The sequence below is a fragment of the Nannospalax galili genome, unplaced genomic scaffold, assembly GCF_000622305.1.
Source record: "Nannospalax galili isolate Female #2095 unplaced genomic scaffold, S.galili_v1.0 scaffold456, whole genome shotgun sequence".
Taxonomy (NCBI): Eukaryota; Metazoa; Chordata; class Mammalia; order Rodentia; family Spalacidae; genus Nannospalax; species Nannospalax galili.
Window position 1 is genome coordinate 903,991 of NW_008337055.1, and position 25,562 is coordinate 929,552.

The 25,562-nt window shown below is 46.1% G+C and overlaps 1 protein-coding gene across 3 annotated transcripts in view; it reads right to left on the minus strand.

The window, feature by feature from the left end:
* The window catches only part of Scgn (secretagogin, EF-hand calcium binding protein), a 44,360-nt gene extending 19,375 nt beyond the window's left edge, over window positions 1–24,985 (minus strand). The window contains exons 1-6 of one of the 3 annotated variants that reach the window (XM_008831896.1): window positions 24,741–24,985; window positions 22,582–22,652; window positions 14,415–14,507; window positions 9,061–9,150; window positions 4,368–4,424; window positions 3,451–3,528 (exon numbers count right to left, since the gene is read on the minus strand). In XM_008831896.1, the coding sequence (XP_008830118.1) occupies window positions 3,451–3,528; window positions 4,368–4,424; window positions 9,061–9,150; window positions 14,415–14,507; window positions 22,582–22,652; window positions 24,741–24,822 (471 nt within the window). In that variant the 5' untranslated portion in view covers window positions 24,823–24,985. The remainder of the gene's footprint in view (window positions 1–3,450; window positions 3,529–4,367; window positions 4,425–9,060; window positions 9,151–14,414; window positions 14,508–22,581; window positions 22,653–24,740) is intronic. The other 2 variants (XM_008831898.1, XM_008831897.1) reach the window with 2 other exon arrangements.
* Window positions 24,986–25,562: the final 577 nt, after the last annotated feature.

The following is a 25,562-nucleotide window of genomic DNA, read 5'->3' on the forward strand; positions in this document are numbered from 1 at the left end:
CCCCCTTTCCTAACATCTGCCATACCTCCTCCCATGTTTTCTTTGGTCTCTGACAAAGTCCTTTTCTATTTGCTACAACTGGGCTGTGGACTTTAAACCCCCAGCCCCAGCCCAGGATGAGTCAGGCCCACTTTAATGAACTGGTCTGATCTGACTTCTAGTCCTCAGGGACGCATCCTTGTCCTGTACTGCTCTGACCTTTCTGAAATCACTCTGGATGCCTCCTGGCTGCCTCCAGGTCTAGCTGTCCTTCCAGGCTAGTCCCCATTTCCCTCCTCCTCCTCCATCCTCAGCTTGGGCCTGTGGGCCTGTCTCTCCAGCCAGCTCTGCCTTAGGAGCTCAGCAGGGCTCATACCCAGTGCCCAGGATCCTGCTACCTGACACTCTGCAGTGAAGGAGCCCAACAAGAGCCATGAAGAGCAGGGTTCAGGCCTGCCAGGCTCCATGTCTACTAGACCCTGGAGGGTCTAATTTAAGGTCCTGTTAGAGAAACGCCATCTGTGTCAAATGCTGAAATGTGCTGTGTTGAACCTGATGGGCACTGCTAGAGGAGGCAGGAGCCGCTGAGGTACAGGGCGATGAGGAACACAGACAAGGCGTGCAGGAGCCTCCCCAGGGGAAACACTGCTCATTGTATCACGGTCTGGTCATAGCTGGTTCATAGGTAACAAATGAGAATTCATTTAGTTTACATTAATCAACCATCTGGCCATCAGACCCCGTGAGGGACATAGAGATAAAATGGCGCCATAAGCTAGAGGGTACAGCACCCATAACAGGTCCCATCGGTCAGCCTTGATGCCCTCAATAGGGCAGTAAGTCTTGTTGATTCCACCTTAAAATACATTTAGTTTTCATTTCTCTACCCCGCACTGGCAGCCCAAGCTGCAACCTCACCCTCCTGGATGGCAGCCATGGCCCCCGTCAGGCCTTCATTCCCTCCCTGTCTCTCCTGGGCTATAGTCGACACAGCAGCCAAATCAGCATCGTGTGCACCAAACCCTTCAGCAGCTCCCCGTCCTACTCAGCCTGAACCCCGAGCCCTCCCAGGAGCCTGTCCTTGTTTGCACCCATCCTGGCTGACTGCTGCATCCACACAGATTCTCTTTGTTTTAAGCCAGCCCAGGCACTGTCCTGCCCTGGGGTCCTGCACCCCCTTCCGCTCCAACCCCACTCACATCTCACCTTTCCAAGGGAACACCATGATACAGGACTGGAAATTCTACCGTCTCCCTATGATGGTTTACTTTGTCAACTTGACACAGCCTAGAATCACCCGGGAGGAAAGTCTAAACAAGGGATTGTCAACATAGGCATGTGTGGGCATGTCTGGAAGGGGTGTCTTAATAAGTTAATTGATATGGGCAGACTGAGCCCACTGTGGCCAGCACCATTCCCTAGGCAGGGGCTCCTGACTGCAGGAGGTGGAGACAGTGGCCTGAGCATAAGCGAGCCAGTGACCGTGGATGTGCTGTGACCAGATGTTTTAAGCTCCTGCTGCCTTGGCTTCCCCACTGAGACGGGCTGTAACCTGGAACTGTGAACTAAAGCCTCTACCCTTTCTTCCCTAGGCTGCTTTTTGTCAGGGTGTTTTATCACAGCAACAGAAAACGACACAAGGACACCCCCGATTCTCCACCACAGTTGGGGCGTCCATCTCTGCCTTGCTCTTCTTTTCACTCACTCTCTGTCCTACAACAGAATTTATTACTTATTACACCTATTGCTCATTGCCAATCTCCCTTTTCTCTATTTACAAATCTCCAGTGACCAGAATAGTGTCTGGGATGTGATAAGCACTTAACAAATATTTGTGGGATGGATTAAATGAGTGACTACAATGCAAAGGTGGTCAATCAACTAAATAGAGAATCAGGCTGGGCTTCACTGTGAAAGGCGGTTATGAAGACGTCTAGGAGATAGATAACATCTGAGTCTCACAGGATGAACAAGAGGCTGATGAGGAAACGTAGGAAAAAAAGAGCTGAGCTACGTTAGTCAGAAAGCAGGGGTTTGGGACTGTTAACCGGAGGTGAGTAAGACCTAGCTATTTAAACAGCTTTATGCCAGAGAAATACCAGAAACCTGCTAGTGGTTTGAAATGTAAATACATTCATTGTGTAGGTCATGTTTTATAAATTAATTAAACCAAGATAACAACAGCCAGGCTAATATTCTATTCAACTGATGTTTAAACTATGTTCGAGTTGGAAAACCACCTCCTTGTCTGGACCCTGAAAGAATGTCATGTAATTTCTTCTCATGTTTGCTATGACTGGGTTTCCCTGGAGCTTGAGTCAGATGGAACTTGGAGACTACCCTGAACCACTTTCTGCTCTGAGGACTTTTCCATCTCTACCTTCAGTGCTAACCTTGGGTTTATTCAGGATCCCCAGCATCATTTTGCATGTCATTAAAGCAAACTAGTGTGCGGAGAAGCCAACCCTCTTCCCTGAGATCCTGCCCTGGGATTTGATTCTGTCCTGGCAACATCTTTTCTCCCATCCAAGTCATTTACAAGTCATCACAGTAAAGAGCTTTCATCCTTCCCAGCACAGGCTGGCTTGTCCTGGGTCAGCACTGAGTCCAGAGTGAGAGGCAGGAAAGGTCCAAGGTTGAATATCAGGGAAGCCTGGCCTCCAGGTTTACTGGTGCCTTTGGTTTAGCTGATCTTTAAAACGAGTTCCCGTATTTGGTTACTGCAAAGGTGGGGAGATATCTCAGTTGGTAAAGCGCTTGCCTTGCAAGCACAGCACAAGGACCAGAGTTCGATCCCCAGAACCCAAAGAAAAAAGCCAAAAGTCATGGCTTGCTGTAATCCCGGCACTGGATTAGCAGAGACAGACAGATCCCTGCTGTAATCCCAGCACCTTCACATGCATGTGTCTCGTGTGTACATGCCCACACATATGCCTATGCATCAACCCAGTAGCCCACATTTTAACAGAAACGTACATTCCTCTCAGTGGGTGCATCCCAAATGCTCACCACAGGTACAGAGACAAGCAAACATGGACCCCACCATCAGGACGACGGTGGAAGCGGCCTCTCCCCACAATGCCCACTCTACTCCGAACTTGCAGACTCAGCGGAAGGAAGTCAGACTAGTGGGCTTGCGCACGCTTTCTGTAACCAAGACCTAAAGAAACGCCCCAACGTTGCTTGTTTCATAAGACGAGTGTTAGCAGTGCCCTGTGTGACCTGAGTTATTGTTGCGTTTGCTACCAAGGTGCTTCGAAACCTAGTGGTGACTGGACTTTCCTGGCCTCCCCAAAGACGCGTGAACAGCTTCCTCTCCTAAGTATAATCAGAGTGTTTCCAGGAGAAAAGCAACAACAGGTTAGTTTTAACTGGTGTTGTTGGGCTCTTCCTGTGCCTCCAATTGGTCTACACTTCGCGGGGCCTCGAGGTGGCTGCAGGTGCTGCCGGTGATGCAGCTCCGTTACTCACCATGGTGCCGGTGTACTCCTCCAGTTTAGCCTCAGAAATGGCCTTTTTGTGGTGAAGGAAGAGGTCTCGGAGGAAGTTCTGTGACACGGAGAGAAAAGTGACATTTTATACTGGGAGCAAATGACATGCAAATGTTCTAGGGCCCTTTCTCTGGCTCGCTTCAAGGAGGAAACACGAGGTTGTCACTGTTGGAGGACGTTCTTGGAACCCAGAGAAGAGCTCCAAGCACAAAGAAAGTGTCATACGAGATCCACTTCACCTCCTTCCAAAGACAGCAATGTGACAAGCACTTTCTAAGCTTTTTTTCTTTAACTGTTAAAAAAATGTATCATTGGGCTGGAGAGATGGCTCAGCGGTTAAGAACACTGGTTGTTCTTGCAGAAGACCCGGGTTCGAATCCCAGCACTCACATGGCAGCTAACAGCTGTCTGTAACTCCAGTCCCAAGGGATCCGACAACTTCTTCTGACCTCCACGGGCACTGCACAACACGGGTGCACTTTACCTACATGCAGGCAATACATACATACACATCAAATAAAAATAATAAATAAATAAATTTTTTAAATGTATCATTATTATTGTTGTGTGTGAGAGAGAGACAGAGACAGAGCGAGAGATGGGGCCTGCATGCATGTCACAGTGTGCATGTGGAGATCAGAAGACAACTTTATGGAGTTGCTTCTCTCCTTCCACCTTCAGGTAGGTTTGGGGTATCAAATTCAGATTCTCAGAGTTTGCATAGCGAGCACATCCACCATCTGAGCTACCTTGGCATCTTGCTTTCTAGATCTTAGCATAAATGCCCTTTCTTCATGTGTCTGGGACCTGCAGAACTCAAGCTCGTGACACATATACCAAACTCCTAGCGACAAACAAACCCGGCCTTTGCGCAGCAGCAGCCCTGGTGACACGTACACAAAGCTCAGCTGCCGATATGAAGCCACTGCTGTCTGCGTCATATCGGCGCCAGATCTGAAACACACGAAAGACAGAGTGACTTCACTTGTGACCAAATATCTGACAGGAAGAAGTTTCATGGAGGAAGTTTCTTTTGGTTCACAGTTTAAGGGAATACAGTCCATCAGGAAGTGGACAGCAGTCTGCAGATCCTGTCACGCTGGGCCTGCAGTCAGGAAGCAGAGAAAGGACAAGAGGTCTGATCAGTCTATGGAAACCCTAGGCCCACCCCCAGTGATGCACCTCCTCCCGCAAGGCTCCTCCTAACGGTTCCATCAGCTAGGGACCAAATGTTCAAAGCTGAGCCTGTGGGGGGCATCTCACATTCAAACCACACTACCAAACTGTATCAGATACTTTGGAGTTGAGTTATACTCTTTGCTTGTGGTTCAGCATCTGAAAATGGAACTTAATTGGATTTTTTAAAAAACACATTTTACAGGGTGTTTGAGCCTTGCTCTGGTGATGGCAATTGCTTGAGCAGAACTTGGCAGAGGTGGATCACTGTATTCCCTCCAGGCCACTTAAGAGGACCACCATGCTTTCCTTGGGAAGCTCAGAAGGGAAACAAAAGATGAGAGACTTCTATTAGCGTCAACACGCAAAGCAGAAATATCTTTGCATTAAATGTATGAAACGCAGGGACTGGAGAGGTGGCTCAGAGGGTAAGAGCACTGACTGCTCTTGCAGAACATCTAGGTTCAGTTCCCAGCACCCACATGGCAGTTAATAACTGACCATAACTCCAGTTCCGGGGGATCTGATGCCCTTTTCTGACTTCCATCGGCACTGCACGACACGGGCGCACTTACATGCAGGCAAAACCCTGACACACATAAAATAAATAATTCAGGGCACCGTGCAGACATCTCTTTAAATATACAACAGAGCTGTCAAGAAAGTGGGAAGGCTTCGATGAGACCCCGTGTGATAAAAAAGCAGACATCAGGGAGGTAACACAGGACAGAAACCAAATGTGTCCTCGATGTACCTGCTGAGCTCCGACCTCACAGACAAGCTTTGTCAGAGAGCCGCACTCCAGGGCAACACAGGACAAACCTGGGACTCCCCACAAAGTGGAAAATCTGGCTGAGACACCTGTTTACAACTAAAACCCAAATAGCAATACTTGAGTGAAATGAGGAACTTCATTAAAAAGCGCTAAGAGCAAGCCATGGCTGTTCATGACTATAATCCTAGCACTGAGGAGGCTGAGGCAGGAGGATTGCCATCAGTATAGGGCCAATCTTGGGTACATGGCACAACCCTGTCAAAACCAGAAACAAAAACCAGTTACGTGTGACAGCATAAGCCTGTAATCCCCGCACTTTGGAGACATGAGCATGAGCATTTACAAGTCCAAAGACCAGTCTGGGCTACACAGGGAGACCATGTCTCAGTAAACTAAAAGTACTAACCAAGAAAGCAAACACACATTGGGTAAAGTCCCCCGAGGAATCTTTCCTGTGTGCCCTTGACTCTGAGTAGAGGGGATAAACGACCACAGACAGTCCCCAGCAAGGAGCACTGATGGCTCCCAGCAAGCAGCACTGATGGCCCCCAGCGAGCAGCCAGCTACCCCTCTTGCTGGTTTGAGGCCAGCAGTTGGTCCAGCTGAAGAGAAAACTGGTAGTGAACTACCAGATGCCCAGGCAAAAGGAAATAGTCCATTGCCAACAGACTCTTAGAAAGGTAAGAAGGAAAAGAGAGACAGAGAAGGAGATCTGAGATAGGAAAGGTGGGCTGGAGAGGTGGTTGGGGCAGGAAACAAAGCAGAGAGATAAAGACATCCAACACCCACCTCTGGCACGCACTCCCATGTATGGGCGAGCACACTTGTGCGCATACTGCCAGAGCCCCCCGCCAGATACGAAAAGAAATAGTTACAAAAAGAAGGGGTAGCAAAGAATGGTAGGTATTTGGGCAAATCAAAATCAATCTTGACTCCCTAAAATTTGTGGGGTTAAACACCACAAGGTAAAATAGCGTGCAAGGTTGGGATGGCATTTGAATTGGTTCTTACAGCCTTGTGGTTCAGGGGAAAAATACACAAACTTAGAATTCCTCAAAACATATGTGTTTTAACCAATTCGATTTTTAAAAAGAATTCAAGATTCCACAATGATAGTTTTAAAAAATATTACACAGAGAAATGGAAAGTTCTTTTTAATAGAATAAATTTAAAACTGGAAGTGAAATATAGAATATATTTTAAAAGAAGTCTCCTGGAATGGGAGAGATGCTCAGTGGTCAAGAGTACATACTGCTCCTGCAGAGGACCTCAGTTCAGTTCCCGGTACCATCCACCTATACAACTCCAGCTCCATGAAAATTGAACACCTCTGGGCTCTGTAGGTACCTGGACACACATTCACACACTCATACACACATGCACACATGCACAATTAAAAATAAAATAAATCTTTTAAAAACTAAATAAAAAGACTTTTAAATACCATTTTCTTTTCCTGTCCCCTCAAAATCTCATAACTTTATGAGATCTGGAATTTTAATAATGCTTTCTGATTTAACAAATATGTCCATTCAAATTAATGAAATGCAAAAAAGAAATGTGTAATATCCAGAAATTCCTAAGCAGAAATAATGTTTCCATGTTTTGTTTCTATTTCTTTGTTTCATTTTGGTTTTGAGACAGGATCTCACTATGTAACCCTGGCTGGCCTAGAACTCACTATGTAGACCAGGCTGGCCTCAAATGCACAGAGATCTGCCTGCCTCTGCCATCCCAGTTCTGGGATTAAAGGCATGCGCCACCATAACTGGCCCTTGTTTCTATTTCTTACACAACAAACCTGAACTGAAGGCCTTCTCTTCTATGCACTTGGTGGTTTGTTAATTTTTTTCATTTAAAACTTTTTCAGAGGGGCTGGAGAAATGGCTCGGCCATTAAAGCACTGGCTGCCCTTAGAGGGGACCTGGGTTCGGTTCCACCCAGCACTGCTGTTACAGGCATGCACAGCCATGCCTGCCTTTTATGTGGGTGCAAGGAATTCAAACTCAGGTCTTGATGCAAGCATGTGCACTCTGTTCCACTGGGCCTTCTACCCTGGCCCCTGGGTGAACAGAGTTTTAAACAAAATTAAGATCACATTGTATGCACAACTGTGTTTCTTACTATGATATCACAGCTCCTCTGTCATTCAGTGGAAATGCGATCATGAGGGATGCATAATGTTCAGCAGTGGGATTTTTCTCTAATGCACCTGTAGAATGGGTCATGACATGGCACAGTGGTCATAAGCATTTATGGTGTGAACAAATCATACATGTACATCAGAATTCATTGAATGTTCTGTTCATCCCTAACCACTTACATATGCTCAGCCTTAACTGAAAGTAACCCTACCACATTTAGGGAACACATTCTAAAGAAAACATAAGATGCATAAGACTCATGCCAGAAGAAGTGTGATCAACAAGTCAAGGAAAACACTTTTAAAGAATTAACTCCAGATGCTGACATTTCAAAGGGTCCTGATTGAATTTTTGCAGAATTACTTTCCATGGACTATACCACACACTTGCCTGCCAACCTCAATGCGGTTTGAAGACCTTCTTACTGACTTCAGTTTCCTATTCTCTTTACCACTTTGGTTGGAGAGATGACTCATCAGTTAAGAACACCGATGGCTCGTGCAGAGGACCGCGGTTTAATTCCCAGCACCCACATGGCAGCTAACAACTGTCTGTAACTCTAGTTCCAAGGAATCCAATGGCCTCTTCTGACCTCCATGGGCATTGCACAACATGGCTACATGTTCAGGCAGTACACTCACACATAAAATTTTTTAAAAATTAAAATATTTAAAATTAAAGAATAAGTATTTTATCTTGCATTTCTTGAATGACTGGAATATATTTTCAGTCTATTCAAATTTCTTCTGCCTGTGCACATGCCTACTGAGTTTTGCATGAAAGCAAACAAAATCATTTAAAGGTTGCTAAGTTAATGGCAACTATTTCAAGAGCAGAACCTGGATACAAAGCTGTTAAGCTGTGACCTGGAACAAACTCTGAACTGAACTTCCCTAATGCTTTTCATCAACAGAACAGTAGCTCTCTAAGAGGCTGAGGGGGGGGTGGTCTCCCAAGGGCAAAGAAGTCAGAGGGGCCACAAACAGTGCCGACAAACTCTGAACTGAACTTCCCCAATGCTTTTCATCAACAGAACAGTAGCTCTCTAAGAGGCTGAGGGGGGGTGGTCTCCCAAGGGCAAAGAAGTCAGAGGGGCCACAAACAGTGCCTTTAGCTTTAGCTTTTATTCAAAGAAACCCACTGGCTGGATCAGCACTCTAGCGAATTGTGTTTTGACTGCACTGTGCCTTTAGAAACAACTGGGCTTCCCCAGCTGTACAGTCCCCCACTTCCAGCCTCTAACTCTCTCATTCCATCCTCCCCCTACCAGCCTGACCTTTGTCTAAGTCTTTCTCTGGCCCAGGCTAAAAGAGTCCAGCTCAGAAGTAGCCCCAGCCAACAGTGAGAGAGCCCACGGTGTGTGAGGCCAATGGCTCCTCACAAAGGCCTCCTTTGCTTGGCCTTGTCCTCTGGGCACAGCTCTCCCTTAGGGACTAGACAGAAGGGATGGACTGGCAGCCCTGTCCTCTTTCTCCTCAGACACATCAACACTCACTTGCATGAATTCCACACTGCTGTCCAGGGGAGTTTCCAGGCGGAAGAACAGGAGGAAACGTTCATCCTCAGACAAGAACAGACTGGCAAGCTACAGGAACCAAAGAAAAACCGTCAGTGACTCTGGCCAGGGTCCATTTAAGGAGTAAAGGGTACAGTCCGCATACCATGGGGCAGAGGCTTCAGAGCTCTTGGAATGGGGAGGCCAGCTTGCAGTTCTAAGTCCCTGATTCATTGATCTATAGGTTCTTTCAAAAAGTACCATATTCCTATTAGATATGAAACTATAGATACCTGTCTTCCATGAGCTCACCATAGACAATAACAACAGTAATGATGATGATGATGAATTCGTTAACCATTTAACATTCCATGTACTTCTCTAAGCACCTCCAATATGAAATTAACTTTGTGATAACAGAAAGAGCTGAAGATAATGAGCTAAGCAGGCTCGGAGGTTCATTCCAACTAATACATATCTTTCTTGTTGGCTTTTTGAGACAGTCTCACTCTATAGCCAGGAAGAGCCCTGTACTTGTGACAGTTCTCCTGCCTTAGGCTCCCAGGTGCTGGGATTGCAAAAGTGAGCCACCATACCCAGCTTAACCTAATTAATCTTAGCAAGCAGCTCTAAGGTGTGCATACACATGCTCATACACACACACGAATGCACGCATGCACACGTCCACACTCATATGCACACACATAGCATTATTAGTATTTTATCTAATTACAGAAACTCGGCGACACAGAGATGAAGACATTGCAAATGCCACACAGTCATCAAGTGATGGAGGCTAGACTGCAAATCAGCAACCACAAGTACACACTTAACCATCATGCTTTGCAGGTTGGGTGCTACAGATAAGCAGTTCCTCAGTGTCCCGTGCAGAAGCAGGAATGGCCAGGATTCATGACTGTTGGCTGTGTTTTATACTCTCATAATCAGTATCTAGCTGATGCTCTAATAAGCAAGTATGGTCCAACCGACGGCCTCCTGTATAAGCTCCAGTCTGACTGATTTGCTTCTCCTACCCTGTGAACAATGGTCACATGGTCTCTGATGGTTGCAGCTCTGTGTCCACACACTGGCGGGTCTAGCTGGGATATGACATGCATGTTGTCTTCTCTCTTGTCCCCATAAGCAATGGTAACTTCTGAGCATTTCTCTCCACATCTTGTGCAGTGTTCAGAGCAAGTCCTGAGTGACACTCTCCCGGTGGGTTTTACACACTCATTCACATTCTCAAGGCCACAGGTGATTTTCATCACATCCCAATTTTGTGAGGGGTAACTGTAAATGTCCCCCTTTTCTGTGATAGGCTTTAGAGTAGAAACAAATTCCTCTGACTGCCGTTACTTAACAACTATTCAATCTTGGGCAATTATGCCACTGTCTCATTAATACAAAACTGACCTTTGATGCTTCTGTGAAGACTGGAAGTAAAATGAGCTAATATTTATAACCAGCAAAGTATCTGCTGTGTAGACACAGTCCCTACATGGCAATTGCTATGTTGGTAAAGATGAAATAGAGGTTTGGGGAGATTAAGTAACTTGCCCTAGATTTTCTGTTCCGCCACACTGACCCACCCACACAAGGTCACCTGCAACTCCAGAACCTGTCCTTCACGATGAAGCAGTGTTTTTTCCACAAAGTGTAGCAAAGACTGGGAAACCCAACCAAACTGTAACTCCTGGGGGCCGGCTCAGTGCTTAGGCACACCGCTCTTCCAGATGACCCGAGTTTGGTTCCCAGCACATACTTCAGACAGCTCACAACTGTGTGTAACTCCAGCTCCAGGGAGCTGACATCCTGTTCTGACTTCTGCCAGCACCTACATTCATGTGCACATAGCCACACATGGACACACATACGCACATAGTTAAAAATGAATTGATACTCTTAAAATGTAGTTTGCAGGCTGGGGAGATGGCTCCATCAGTAAAGCACTTGCCTTGCAAGCACAAGGTCCTTAGTGCAGCCTTAGAACCCATTTTTTAAAAGCCAGGCATCGTGGCACATACCTATAATCCCATCCCTGGGGGAGAGATGCAGGTGGACCCTTGAGGTTCATAAACCTACCAGCCTAGCCTGTTTAGTGAGTTCCAGGTCACCGAGAGACCGGGTCGCAAAAAGTCAAAAAGGTGCATGGTGTCTACATAAGAGCTCAAGGCTGTCTTCTGTCTGCCACCTGCATGTATACATATGTGCACCCCCCACACACACATGCACACACACACACACACACACACACGTTTAAATGCTACTCACTTCTGCCTGGTCTTTTGAGTCCACTTTGATTTTGGGTTTGGTTGAGTGTCATAGGGGGGTTGTGGACAAACCAGACCCTTGGGTAATCCCCACGCCTCACTCAGCTCTTAGTTGTGAGCTCTCTCCATGCTAATTTTTACTAGAGCGACTAAGCTGTGTCAGGGAGGGCTGGTTCCTATATCAGGATTGCCCACAATTAGACTAGTGGAACTGTCATGAGTATAGCAGGAAACACAAGAGAAAGGGGAGACGTGGCCCCTGAGACTCTGCCTTGGGAACAGCCCTGTCTACACCATCAGCTTCCTATAAACACCAGCCCAGTGATGCACATTCACAGGACCCCACGAAGAAGCAACTGGCCAATGGCTCTGCAATGTGTGCCTTCTACTGATGAAACAATAGCGTGGTTTTCAGTTAGTTTCTGTTTGACTCATTCATTAATGAGGTCAAGAAATATTCACTGGGCATCATCACCGATTATTAATTCTCAATGTTATTTGGGTGCCATCACCAGGGTCTAGAGAACACAGACTGAGCACCCAGTCATGAATGCTCTAGTGCCTTTAACTAGATGCTGGTGTTTATTTCTCCATTCATAGGTTTAACATCAGTTAGAATGTGAATTGTTGGTAATACACATAATTTGCCTTTGAGTAAAAATGATGGAAATGGCTCATCATTCTACAGTTTAGCTTGTTGTTTTTTGTTTGTTTGTTTGTTTTTTTAAAGGCAGGCTTCTGGAAACCACATCCACTTTTTATAAAGAAACATTATCTTGTCCTTTTGATATAATTCCATGAAGAAATTTCCTGATTTTCTTAATCATGCTGATCAATATGACAGCCTCAAAAAATTAGCTTGTCAGATCAACCAGTAACTAGGGTAAACTGTAACTGAAATAAATATCTCAGAGTGGTACCTTTTTCATAGACTTGTGGGGGTTCATTCCTACAAGCAGGTGACACTGCCACTTCCGTGGTCATATGATGTTAGGAAACTGACTCAGTTTCTCATTGGCTAAATAAGGGAGCTGCTCTGTCTTCTGTCATAACACATGGTCATGAATCAAACAATTCAGTCAGTGCAACAATAATGAATTGCACAGAAGATGGTGGTCTTGAGAGACTATGATGGAACTGGAAGATTCCTGTCTGCCAGCAATGTCACAGCTGTCACATCATAATGCAACCAGCCACTCAGGCGCTTGTGATGTGACGAACCCACTGAACTGCTGATCATATAGAAGTGCAGCACAGTCCAGCAGCAGCACATAACGCTGGATAATAAAAATCAGCATCAATTATGCTACTGGCTTATATAATTCACTACAATATACTTTTCACCATTATTTTAGAGCATATCCCTATTATTATTATTATTACTTTTATTATTATTATTTTGTCTTTTTGAGACAACTCCCTGTAGCCCCAGCTGGCCTGCAACTCACTAAGTAATCAGGCTGGCCTCGATCTCACAGAGTTCCACCTGCCTCCGCCTCCCAAGTGCTGGGTTAAAAGCATGTGCTACTATGTCCAGCCTACCCCTGGTATTTTAAAAATAAGACTAGGGGCCTGTCTCAACAAAAAACAAAACTGTAGGACCACAGAGATGGCTTAGTAGGTAAACGTATTTGATGCGCAGGCCTAAGGGCCTGAGTTCAAATCCCCAGTATCCGTGTAAGAGCCAGGCATGGCCACCATGTGCCTGTATTCCAGTTCTGAGGGGTAGACACAAGCAGATCCTAGGTGCTAGGTGACCAGCCAGCCTTGCAAACCAGCTTCCAGTTCAGTGAGAGACCCTGACAAGTAGATATGGTGGAGAGTAAGAGGGGAAAATACTCAGCGTCCTGTTCTGGCTTTTACAAGTGTGCTTATGGGCTCATACACTTGCACATACACGGACATACTTACACATCCCACACAGAGACACTGCACACACACACACACACACACACACACACACAGTCCTGTGAGGTTGTAAGCTGGGTTATACCAATGGCTGCCAACCGTTTCACAATTACATCCCTTGTCAGAATCAAGGCCATACTGAGGGACAGGCTCATGCCATCTGAGTCTTCTAAACGTGCTCTATGATGTTTACACAACAAAAAAAATGGATGACTCCTCATATACCCTATCATTAGGCATGAGGTATGTGTGACTTTAGGTGGACACTCTTTCTAAACAGTGAACCGGTTGCTGACGGGAAGGATGATCAGGAGAGAAGGCTGTGGCAGGCACTGCAGGGTGGAGGCACTAGCTTGCTTTAGAAGGTGCTCAGTAGAAGTAAGCGAAGGTGTTTTCTGGTGGGCGTTTGTTGCAGTGCTGGGACAAACCCAGGGAAGAGACGAGGCAAGAGTTACCTCCCTAGTCGCTCTGTTCTTTTCTTATAGACAGATTTGTCCAGCTTCTCCTGAGAGCCGGTGCTGAAGTTTAAATCCATAGTCAGTAAATGTCTCCTTATGCCAAGATTCAGTTTGGATGAGACACCATATTCAGACAAATGTTGGATCAGATGAACGAAAGACCTCTATCATTTCAACACCCCAAGCACAGAACAGGCACAGATATTTATTGATCTAAATAAGATAAAAGACTCACACAGCTGGATGTGGTGGCACCTGCCCATGATCCCAGTACTTGGGAAGTGGAAACAAGATCAGCGTTGGACAACATCCTCTACTACATAGTGAGTTCCAGGCCAGCCTGGGCTACATAAGATCCTATTTCGTGGGGGTAGGAGGGAATCACATACCCTTTGATGACAAAGGAGAAATTACTTCCAAAATATCATCTACGCCAACAGTCTGTGCGAAAAGTTCTAGCTTCTTAACTGAACGTGGGATTCCCACTCTCATTTTGTGTTGCTGTTTAGGTTTGGGGTTTTGAAACCAGGTCTCACTCTGTAGTCCTATCTGGCCTGGAACTCGTTCTGTAGCCCAGGCTGGTTTGGGACTTTTCCTGCACTGGCGTCCCGAATGCTGGGACGACAGTTGTGACTCGACACTCCAGGCTTGCATTGTCTTTTCAAGGAAATGACAGCTTATGAATATGCTATGAGGTGTTCAGTCTTGAAAGTACCTCTTTCATCGGGATACGACCTTCTGTAGCCATGTCGTGGATGGCCATAAACTGCTGCTTCATAGCCTGTGTGCTCTCTTCCATGAGGGCATCCTGCAAGAGACAACATAAAACCACATTAAAACCACCGGGATCCCCAAAATGTAGTCAGGGTAGCAAGTATGCAAAGCAACAGCCTGAGCAGCTTGTTTCTCTAACCACTCAATGATCCTACCTCTGAGAGGAAACAGCTGTGACAGAGATTTCCTGTACAACCAACCACATGTCAAGTGATTATGTCAAATCTGTAATTAACAAGTTGCTAAGAAATGGATGAAAAGAAACTGAGAGACTGGAATGTTAAAGGAACAGTTTGAGGGGCTGGAGAGATGACTCAGCGGTTAGAGTACTGGCTGTTCTTGCAGAGGACCTGGGTTTGGTTCCCAGCACCCACATGACAGCTAACAACCGTCCATAACTCCAGTTCTAGGGGATTCAATGTCTTCTTCAACACCTCTGCTGGCATTGCACAATATGGCTGCACTCACACACATGCAGGCAATACACTTATACACATAAAAAATAAGATAAAAATTTTAAAAAAGGAATGAGTTTGACTATATTGAAATTTCGTTGAAAGACAAGACTGGATTATAATGAACACACTGGTGTTTTCCAAGAACTCAGAGGCTTACTACATTTTTTTTTCTGTCTTTTTGAGATAGGCTCTCCCTGTAGCCCTAGCTGGCCTGGATTCGCTATGGAGACCAGGCTGGCCTCGAACTCTCAAAGATCCGCCTGCCTCTGCCTCCCGAGTGCTGGGAAAAAGTCCAGCTTTGAGGTCCCCCGAGCTGCTTTTCTTTTTGTTCTTGTGGAGAAAAATAATCATAAGACAGAAATAGCTAAAAAGGAAAGAAAAGAAATAGAAATGAAGGAGATACTGAGTTTAAAGGATATCATCTCTCCTTCCACGTGGAACATTTCCTACACAGCCAGCTCTCTTGGTTGGTTGGTTGGATGGTTGGTTGGTTTTTGAGACAAGGTCTCACTCTGTAGCACTGGCTGGCCTAGAACTCTCTGTGTAGACCAGGCTAATCTTGACACAGAAATCTGTTTGCCTCTGCCTCCCCTCCTGAGTGCTGGGACTAAGGGTGTGGCTCCACCAACCTGGCTTAACTGGCTCTCTTCAGTCAGGTTCTTTAGAGAATTTCAGGGTTAGGGCAGCAAATGTGACACATATAATCTACAATAAAGAGGGAATTCTCATGTGAGAGCTGAGAGGCAGAGGTGAACCTATACACTTCTAAGAGTCCATCCTTGTTGGAATTTATGCTAAATTATTTCTCCTCAACACTACCATCCCAGGATGTTCCCAGCCCACTGGCTATGAGTTACAAGGGTAAAAAGAAGGGAAACTGTCTGCTTTCCCTGCTGCTGTTGTGGGGTGAGAGTAACTGAGCTTCTGGGGTGCGCCCTGGAAACCTCCTCCATCTATCCACGTGCAGGACAGTCCTTTGGTGGCCTTGGACTAACCAAGCTGTCCTTCCTGTAATTCTCAAGAATAGCTGTAGACAGTGTTAGGAAATCAGCATCCTGAGATCAAAAAGGAGCTGAGAACCACCTAGAGGTTCATTATTCCTGCCTCATCCGGAACAACAGGTACCAAGACACGTTAGCCCATCTTCCCATCTTGAGACATGAAAAACAGAATAATCCAATCCACAATCATTTTTCTGTTGATGCACTAAGTCAGGAGCATGCTTTTCCAGATCAGTCTGGGTGATCTGGAAGGAGAGTGAAGGATAAAAGAGGTTGGGACGCTGTCCCCTAAGGATCTGCAAGCCCGACGCTTGGTGTTTCCCACGAGAAAACAGGCAGAAAGGGTGATTTGATAAGCTGGGTGTTGCAGACCCAGACTGAATCTGCACTTTCAGAAGTATGTTCATGTTTCATTCCCCCTTCTGGTTGCCTCACACGGACAGTCAGAGCCTAGCGGATTTGTCAAAACCTAGAACTAGATGGTTTACACATGGGAAACAGCTCAAACAGAATCAAAGGACAATTTGGTGACTTGATTCAGCATTTTTTCAAACAGGTTCTGACGATTAGCTGACAACAGCTGCTTGGTTAGGTGTGTCCAACCTTGACGCTAGGACATGCCGTCGTCACCATAGCTCATCCTGGAGAACTATGCAATTGAGTTACCAAAAAAATGCCACTTTTAAGTAAGCTTATGATTTTGTGTTGGGACACATTCACAGCTATCTTCAAACTCAGGTGGCCCCTGGACACCCTTGCTTGAGTCTAAAGACCCTGAAACTTAAAAGCCAATCCTTTGGAATTCAGGGTGCTCTGGGAAGACCCAGAGCATTACGGTGACCATGTGGCCCTCAACAATGGACTTCTGCCTCGCTGATTGCAGGAAGTGGGTTCAGAACATATGCTTGATATTGAGCTATAGCAGCCAGGTAGAAAAAGCTCTGAGCTACGGTTTGAGCTGTGGGATCCTCTATATCACTATAATTCCCCGTGCTTCCGGGACTGATGTGGACACCAGAAACAGACACCCCCAAGCCCTGTGTCAGTCCACATTTGCCTCTTCCCCGTCTAATCATGAGCAGACTTGTCAGCAGGTGTCAAAATGGAACCAGGCCTCACGCTTGCTTGTATCTTTGGAAGGTTAGAGTCCAGAAGGTCAATAAAGCCTCCCAGAGAAGGTGGTGGTAAACGAATGGCTTATCAAGTCCCCACCTGGCCACTGGATGGTAAGGAATATGTTTCATTTTGAATAAACGGAAGCACAGATAAGACTCTTTACCAAATGGAGTAAGTTTTGTTACTGAGAACTAAACATAAAATAGCATAGTTATTTTAGTTTTTAAAAGCAAACCCAAACCGTGAGTATTTGTGACCGAGACAGTCCATTAATCAAATGGATTTGCATTTTGTAGCTACACGGAGGCCATCTGCTAGGCTGATGGCTTTGGTTTTGTATTGGGAATGATTAAAATAATGATTAAATGATTAAAATAAGAGGACTTGGGCAGACTGACTCTGTGTATACATCAACCAAAAGTATTCATTTGACGATTGTAAACAGGCAATAGTGTAGGGCCTTGTTTAAAAAAAGTATCTCCCTAAGTGAGTCCCCACCGAATGGAAACCATGGAGAAGTACATTATGATTTGAGACTAAAGCCTCAGGTCAGGAGAGAGGAAAGGATGCCTGAATCATGTGTGCCACACCACACAAGTGTGGTGGGTTTCCCTGGTAAGCATCTGCCTGCTGTCTACCTCCTCCCCAGCAGGGCAAGGTCTGTGGCCTCGGATCGTCTCCAAAGGCTGCTGTGGCTTGGAAAACTTCTCACAAACTGGAGATCTTGCTAATATAATAGATGAATTTGTCTTAGATCTCAGAAACTTTTTGGTGCTGAAGAGTTGTCACTGGTCCTTTGGTGACTCTGAGGTAAAAAGGCTGCAGAAAGAAGGCCGGGCAGGCTAATACCCCTAGAAGACACACATCGCCACACGAACATGCACACAGTGGACACTCGCAGCACCCAACAGCACTGTCCACCGGCACTGCCTCCTTGTGAAAGAGGAAAGCCATAGTTACTCCCACCGTGTGGGGATTAGAATTGAGTCGTGCATTGGCATCGCAAGCTATAAGCCCGGAGTTTGGTGTAAATGTTAGATGTCTCTGTCTTACCACAGACTCCTCTGAAGTGGGCCTACAGAGACAAAAGGCTGTGGTCTCTTTCCCTGTGGAAGGTGAACAGGGTTTCCAATGATTCCAATATGTTCTGTCAACCTAGTTCCCTTGTGTGACACGACACTGAACAAAGACAAGCCTGTCCCGTCTTTGGCCGTAGACTGACTGACTGGGTGACATGATGGTTACGCTAGGTGCTAAGTGACTGGACTGAGGGTTACCTAGAAACCTGACCCTCATTTCTATGTATCAGTGAGATGTTTCCAGAGGAGGTTAGCATAGGAATCTGTGTAGACCAAGAAGGTGTAATGGTTAATCTTGATTGAGAAGTTGTTGGGATTTGGAAACAAACCTCTGGGCATGTCTTGTGAGGGCATTTCTAGAGAGGCCTAACTAAGAACAAAAGACTTAGTGTGAATGTGGATAGCACCATCCCATGGGCTGAAGTCTGGGACTAAACAGGAGAAACTGAGCTTAGTGCCAGCATTTATCTCTCTCTGCTTCCTGGGTGTGGACACAATGTGACCAGCTCTCTCATGCTCTAACGTCAAGACTTCCCCGTCATGACGGGCTGTGCCCTTGCACTGGGAGCTGAAATGAACCCTTCCTAAAGTTGTTTTTTATTAGATATATTGAGTGATCAATGAGAGTAGTAACTAACACAGTGAAAAGACCTCCCCCAGTATGAATGAGTGGTATCCACATGCTTAGGGTGGAGAGAAGGAACACAGGAGGTAAGCTGGACTCAAGGGCTTCCCTCAGCTCCCTTTCCCTGGGTTCTCAAGCATTCAGCCTCCAGCTGAAAGCTATGTCATCATTTTTCCTGACTCTGAGGCTTTGGGCCTCAGACAGAACCATGCTACCAGAGGGGCTTGGCACCCACTCCGAGATCTCGAGTCCATTTCCTAATAAGCCCCCATCATAGATCAATGCACCTGTGAGTTCTGCCTCATGGGGGAACCCTAACAGGTGCACATGCATCATACGGGAAAACCACTGAACTGGGCAGGCCTCCACCTCAAAGTTCAGTAGACCTTTTTGTTATTTATTTTTATTTATAGATTTTTGTGTGTATTTCATACAGAACATCTCAAATAATCTTATTCATCTTTATACTCGCATCCCAAATGGCACTCTCCCACGCCCCCCACTGGAGCCCATCTACTCTGTCATCCCTGTTACTGTCCACTGTGTTATCAGTGCCCCCAGCCGTTACCCAGTGCTTGTCCATCCACTGAGTCTAGTCAGCCTATCTAGAGGTCTTTGTTTTAGGAGGGTCAGCTGTTCCTTATCTAGCAGCAATCAGTTGTCAATGTTCCTTTAGATAAGATTGGGGTCTGCTGTTCAATTTCCCAGTTCTATGCTGGGTTACTGTCTGGGAGTCTCTTGGGCCACCCTGACCAACAACTCAAAGGAAGGTATTTAGTTAAGGCCTGTGCCAGGATAGTGACCATGGTTTTCATCTCTAGAACATAAATGTCCATTGAAAGATTCAATTATTCTTTATGCTGGACTGACCATTCCCAAAGAAAGTTAACCACATAGGCCATTGTATAAAATTAGATTTCAAATCAAATAGCTGTGAAGCCATGAAAGCCACCTTCAGCTCGAGGGCACAGAGCCTCACTCTATCCTTTCAGGCTCAAAGCCCCTGACTATCCATCTCTCGTGCCTCGTGCTAAAGAGCTCAGAGTTCTTTTTGATGGGACTCCCTTCCGTCCTTAGATTGGCCCTTCAGGGGCCAAAGCAGAGGAAAAGACCAACATGCATAGCATCTATACATGAGCAAGGTATGGAGCCTGCGGCTCAGCAATGGACTACCTAGCTTTAGCCCTAGTGAAGAGGCCAGTTCCTAGCACGTGAAAAGAAACGGTGAGGTTGGGGTAACAAACAGCAGCCACGGGAGATGATGGTTCTATTGGGGGGGGATCTTTTTGAGACGGGGTCTCCCTTAGCCCCAGCTGGCCTGGCACTGGCTATGTAGACCAGGCTGGCCTCGATGTCACAGAGATCCACCTGCCTCTGCCTCCCAAGAGCTGGGACTGAAGGCGTGGCCACCGCCCGGCTCTGATGGTTCTGTTAACCCAGCCCTGTCAGAGGCCTTACAGAGCAGTCTGCTCCATGCAGGCTGGGCTCTCACTGAGCTTCATAGACAATCAGCTCAGTTCTTCAGAATCCCTCATTTGAGACCGGGTCTTACGTGACTGGAGCTGTCTTTTCACTGCTATGAACCTGAGGATGACTTTGAACTGCTGATCCTCCAGGCTCCACCTCTCAAGTGCTGAGAATACAGGCATACGCTACCGTGCCTGGCTTATGCATTGCAGGGGATCGAACCCAGGGCTTCATGCAAGCTAGACAAGCACTCTACCAACTGAGCTACATCTCCAGCCCTCAAAGTCCTTCTGGGATCTCTATGATGTCTATTTTGGGAAGTGGTCATCCTGCCTTCCCGTTTGGACGCTTTGGAATGGTTTTACCTTTCTCTGTTTGCTTTCGTCAAATATCCCCATCTATGGTTAAGTAAATGGTGTCTGATTCATGGGTTCCTGAGACGCCATAGGCCTGAACACTTACAGACACAAGACTGAGAGGATTTCAGAGTGGATCCTGGCCTGGGAAACTGAGTGGCAAAGTTGAAATGACAGTCTCACTTGAGGGACGCCTCCTCAGTCAAACCCATGGGTAGTGTTAAGGCAGTAATGAGGGTTAAAGAGAAGTCTTCTCAGAGGAGAGAAGGAGCTTCTGTCTCCATGCCTCCTACCTGTCACCCCTTCACCTCACAGATTGCTCAGGGCATGGGGCAGTGACAGAGTGACGGAGAGAGAGACTGTGAGATCAGGGGGCAAAAAAGACAAAGACTGGGAGTAAGAAATTGATAAGAGAAAAAATACAGAGCAAAAGGTGTTGAGACAAAGAGATGGGAGAGACTAAGGGAAAGAGCAGTGACAGTATGGGAGAGGAGGGACAAGAGAGAACTTAGAGAGTCAGCCGAGTGAGCGAGAGAGGAAGGAAAGGAAAGCTGAGGGAACCCTGAGAAGTGTGCAGAGGTCAGAGACAAGGGCCAAGGAGATGAGAGACACGGAGACCAGAGAGACAGACATCAGAGAGACAGATATCAGAGAGACAAGAGACAGTGCCAGGGAGATGAGAGACACAGAGACCAGAGAGACAGACATCAGAGAGACAGAGATCAGAGAGACAAGAGACAGAGCCAGGGAGATGAGAGACACAGAGACCAGAGAGACAGACATCAGAGAGACAGAGATCAGAGAGACAAGAGACAGAGCCAGGGAGATGAGAGACACAGAGACCAGAGAGACAGACATCAGAGACAGAGATCAGAGAGACAAGAGACAGAGCCAGGGAGATGAGAGACACAGAGACCAGAGAGACAGACATCAGAGAGACAGAGATCAGAGAGACAAGAGACAGAGCCAGGGAGATGAGAGACACAGAGACAGATAGAGACAGAGAGGTCAGAAAGATGGACACAAAATCATGGGCACTGAGTCCAGAAATGACCAGAACAAAGGACGACATGAAGAGGTGCAGACTAGGAGAAAACAGATGCACACCAAGAGGGCTTTGATTTCTGAGCTGCCCGCACCATCCCCAACACCTTGCCCTGCACTCCTCGAGGGTAGGAAATCCAGGCTGGTTCACTGCTCTGATGTGAGACCGTGTGCCCCTTCAGTGTTCTTCTGAAGAATGATCGAAACCCGAAGATAAACAATTCATGTAAACACAGCTGTCCAGGCCCTTTTTTCCTCTAATGACAGCCTGCCTTAAGGGAACTCTGCACATCGAACCCATAGCAGGCTGGCCTTGGCTACAGTGCCTCCCTGTGAGCTTTTTTCCCTCTGTTTGGGTACAGGAATCTTCTAGAATGAATCTACACCTCTCCAGGCCATATTTACCACCTGAAACAAGAAGATGACTAAATAAATTGTTCTATGTTTATATCTGCCTCCGAATATGTCGGTCACTTCCTGGTTTGTCATCCTCTGAGAAATCTACAATACAACCTCTTACAGCCATAGTGGGAAAGTGATGTTTAAATGGTTTGTGACTTGTTATCAAAGGATTATGATGTGCATGAACCTGGAGATTTAAAGCTCTTAACACCTTTTCCACTCTAATTGAGCTTTTGGTCTAAGAGAACTACCCTACCTCCAGGTTGAAAATCCATTAGCAGAGATGTAACCAAGGAAACACTCAAATTAGAGTTGACTGAGTCCACAATCCTAAGTGGACGGCAGATGTTTCAGTGGAAATCAGTAGCCAGCATGCCTAATGGTATGGTACATTTTATAAAACCTGCCTACATTTCTGTGTTTCTAGGAGAGGAAGGGACGTTACAAGCAAGGAAGAAACGAAGTCAGGTGGGATCATAGGTTCAAATCAACACAAGACTCTAATGCTTGTATTTTGCTAAGCAACACTAAGTGAGTGCTCTATGCTTACAAGTACTTACCTCTGTGCCTGATTTCATCAACATATGGTACAAGACGGCGTCCAGTTCTTTCTCTTCTATGTAACCTTTTTCTAAAGAAGATAAATATAAATAACAGTCACTTATAGAGAGTAAATGTGATACCATTTGTCTAAAAGAATAGGAGGGAGAGGCTTGAGACAGTATCTCATGTACCCCAGGCTGGCCTCAAACTTGCCATGTAGCCGAGGAGGGCTTTGAACTCCTAATCTTTCTTCCTCCACTTCCCAAGCACTGGGATCACAGGCATGTGCCACCACCACCAAACTTTGCTGTTTGGTCTTGATCTCAGAGTTCTATGACATTTCCCGTGGACATTTTATTTTGAATTTTTTAAAAGATTTTCATTTTATTTTTATTATATGTATGGGGGGGGTGCATGTGAGTACTAATTGCTACGGAGGCCAGATCCCCTGGAGCTGGAGTTACAGGTGGTTGTGAACTCCTTGATATGAGTGCTGGGAATGGAACTCTGGTCCTCTGCAAGAGTGGTTTACACTCTTAAACACTGAGCCATCTCTCCACCCCATCACTATGTTTTGTTACTTTGATAGCTGACTAGCAACATCTGTTGGATAAGGTGTGGACTGGGTGGTGAATGAATCTTTCAGAGCAGGTGCTTTGTGCTGGAGTTTGTATTAATATTTGGAAAAGGAAAACTACTAAATTTTAGTCAATGAATAACTATGAGTTTTAGATACAAAAGAAGGATTTTGGAAGCCATGAAATTTAACAGGGGTAAGTATCAAATCCTAATTTTGTGCTTAAACATGCCTTTCAGGTGCTTTTCCCGTGGACATTTTATTTTGAATTTTTTAAAAGATTTTCATTTTATTTTTATTATATGTATGGGGGGGTGCATGTGAGTACTAATTGCTACGGAGGCCAGATCCCCTGGAGCTGGAGTTACAGGTGGTTGTGAACTCCTTGATATGAGTGCTGGGAATGGAACTCTGGTCCTCTGCAAGAGTGGTTTACACTCTTAAACACTGAGCCATCTCTCCACCCCATCACTATGTTTTGTTACTTTGATAGCTGACTAGCAACATCTGTTGGATAAGGTGTGGACTGGGTGGTGAATGAATCTTTCAGAGCAGGTGCTTTGTGCTGGAGTTTGTATTAATATTTGGAAAAGGAAAACTACTAAATTTTAGTCAATGAATAACTATGAGTTTTAGATACAAAAGAAGGATTTTGGAAGCCATGAAATTTAACAGGGGTAAGTATCAAATCCTAATTTTGTGCTTAAACATGCCTTTCAGGTGCTTTATGTTTGATTACGAATAAAACAAGTCAAAACAGCAAGCAGTTCTATTTTATTTCTTAAAAAATTGTTATGAGGTAGAGAAGGGGTAAACACTGACAAATTTACCCTCCCTTAGAGAGTGAGGGATTGGTAACAAGACAGTCACTAGTAAAGATGATCACATTTGCAGAAGGCTGGCCTGTGCTAGCTGTGTCCCAGCCCACCAGCCTCGATTCACATGTCGTGCTACTTGTCAATCTATTCACCCTGTGTCACTACATCACTGGGGGAGGGCAGTAAGCCCCTCATCACACCCTGAATTTTCAGAAGCTTTCTTTTTTAAAAATCTATGAATATATTTATTTTTAAAATATATTTAATTGAATTTTTGTGCATTTCAAAAATAAATCTTAATCATATTTAGAACCCCCTCTCCCATCTGCCCCCAATAGCCCACCCACTAGATTCCATGCATTCTGTCATATATTTCAAGACCTATCCCTAGAAAAATTTCTTTATGCTAAATATGGATCCTTATATTTACAGACAGGTATACCTGTCGCCACTCACTAAAGAAGCTTCCTTTTGCAACAGATGGGGACTATTACAGAGTTCCACAACTGGTCACACACAGAGAACAAGTGTCTGTGAGATGCCTAGTCCTAAATGACACATTTGCTGTGGAACCTCTACACCTAAGGCTCAGGGAACATAGTGGAGCAGGGGTAGAGAGAATACTCATAAGCCTAATAAACATCTGTAAGGCCACCTGCCTAGGCATTACCCAGGCAGTCGTCAACATCTCCTATAGGAAAGACACTCAGGAGAACGAGCTCCCGGTCCCGTCAGCAGAGCCCTGACTACACCGAGCCTTCCAACGACTTGAAGGACTCACCTTGGGCGTCAAAGCGTTGCCAGATTTGCCAGAAGCCAGCTGCATCCAGACACACCTTGGCTTGTCCGCGTGCGCTGTCCATGGTGCTGACCTCGACCCAGCCCTGGCTGCTAGGCACTCCTTGCAGTGTTTAAGACTTCTGTGCCCTCCTTCCTCTCTCCTAAGGGCAGGGCGGGCTCGGGGGCAGCTGACCAGGGCTGATGGCTCGGTGGCAGTCTGCAGCCTGGACGACAGGCTCTGCTGGCAGCCGCTGGAGCCCGCCCTGCTGGCGTCGGGCCTGCCCCGCCCCGTGCATCCTGGCAGATCACAGCTGGGTTCCTGCCTGCTGATGGGGGATCCGGAGAAAGGAGCTGTCTCCAGCATTCACGGCTCACTGCTTTTGCCCTTTAAGTTGTTTGTCAAACTCACAAAAACATCCCCCTTAGCTTGACTCACCTTTCAAACTAGTGTCTCAAGAGGTTTTCTAGAAAGGGCTGCTGTCAGTGCTGGGGCCCTTTGGACGTGAGATGGGCATGTTCAGTGGTGGAAGGGAAGGAGGAAAGGGATGAAGGTTCTCAGAGTGAGTCAACAGTGGTCTTTGAGCACTGGTCCTGTAGGATACCTGCAAGGCTGTACTGTAATATAGGGACTTGCAACCTCAGAGAGTTATGGCTTAAAGTGTCACCATGAGCAGGACGAGGCATGGTAGTACACATCTGCACTCCCAGCACTCAGGAGGCTGAAGCAGGAGGATTGCTGTGAGTTCCAGACTGGCCTGTGATACATGGTGAGATCCAGGATAGCCTGGGCTCCAGGGTGAGATCCTGTCTCAAAAAACAAAAG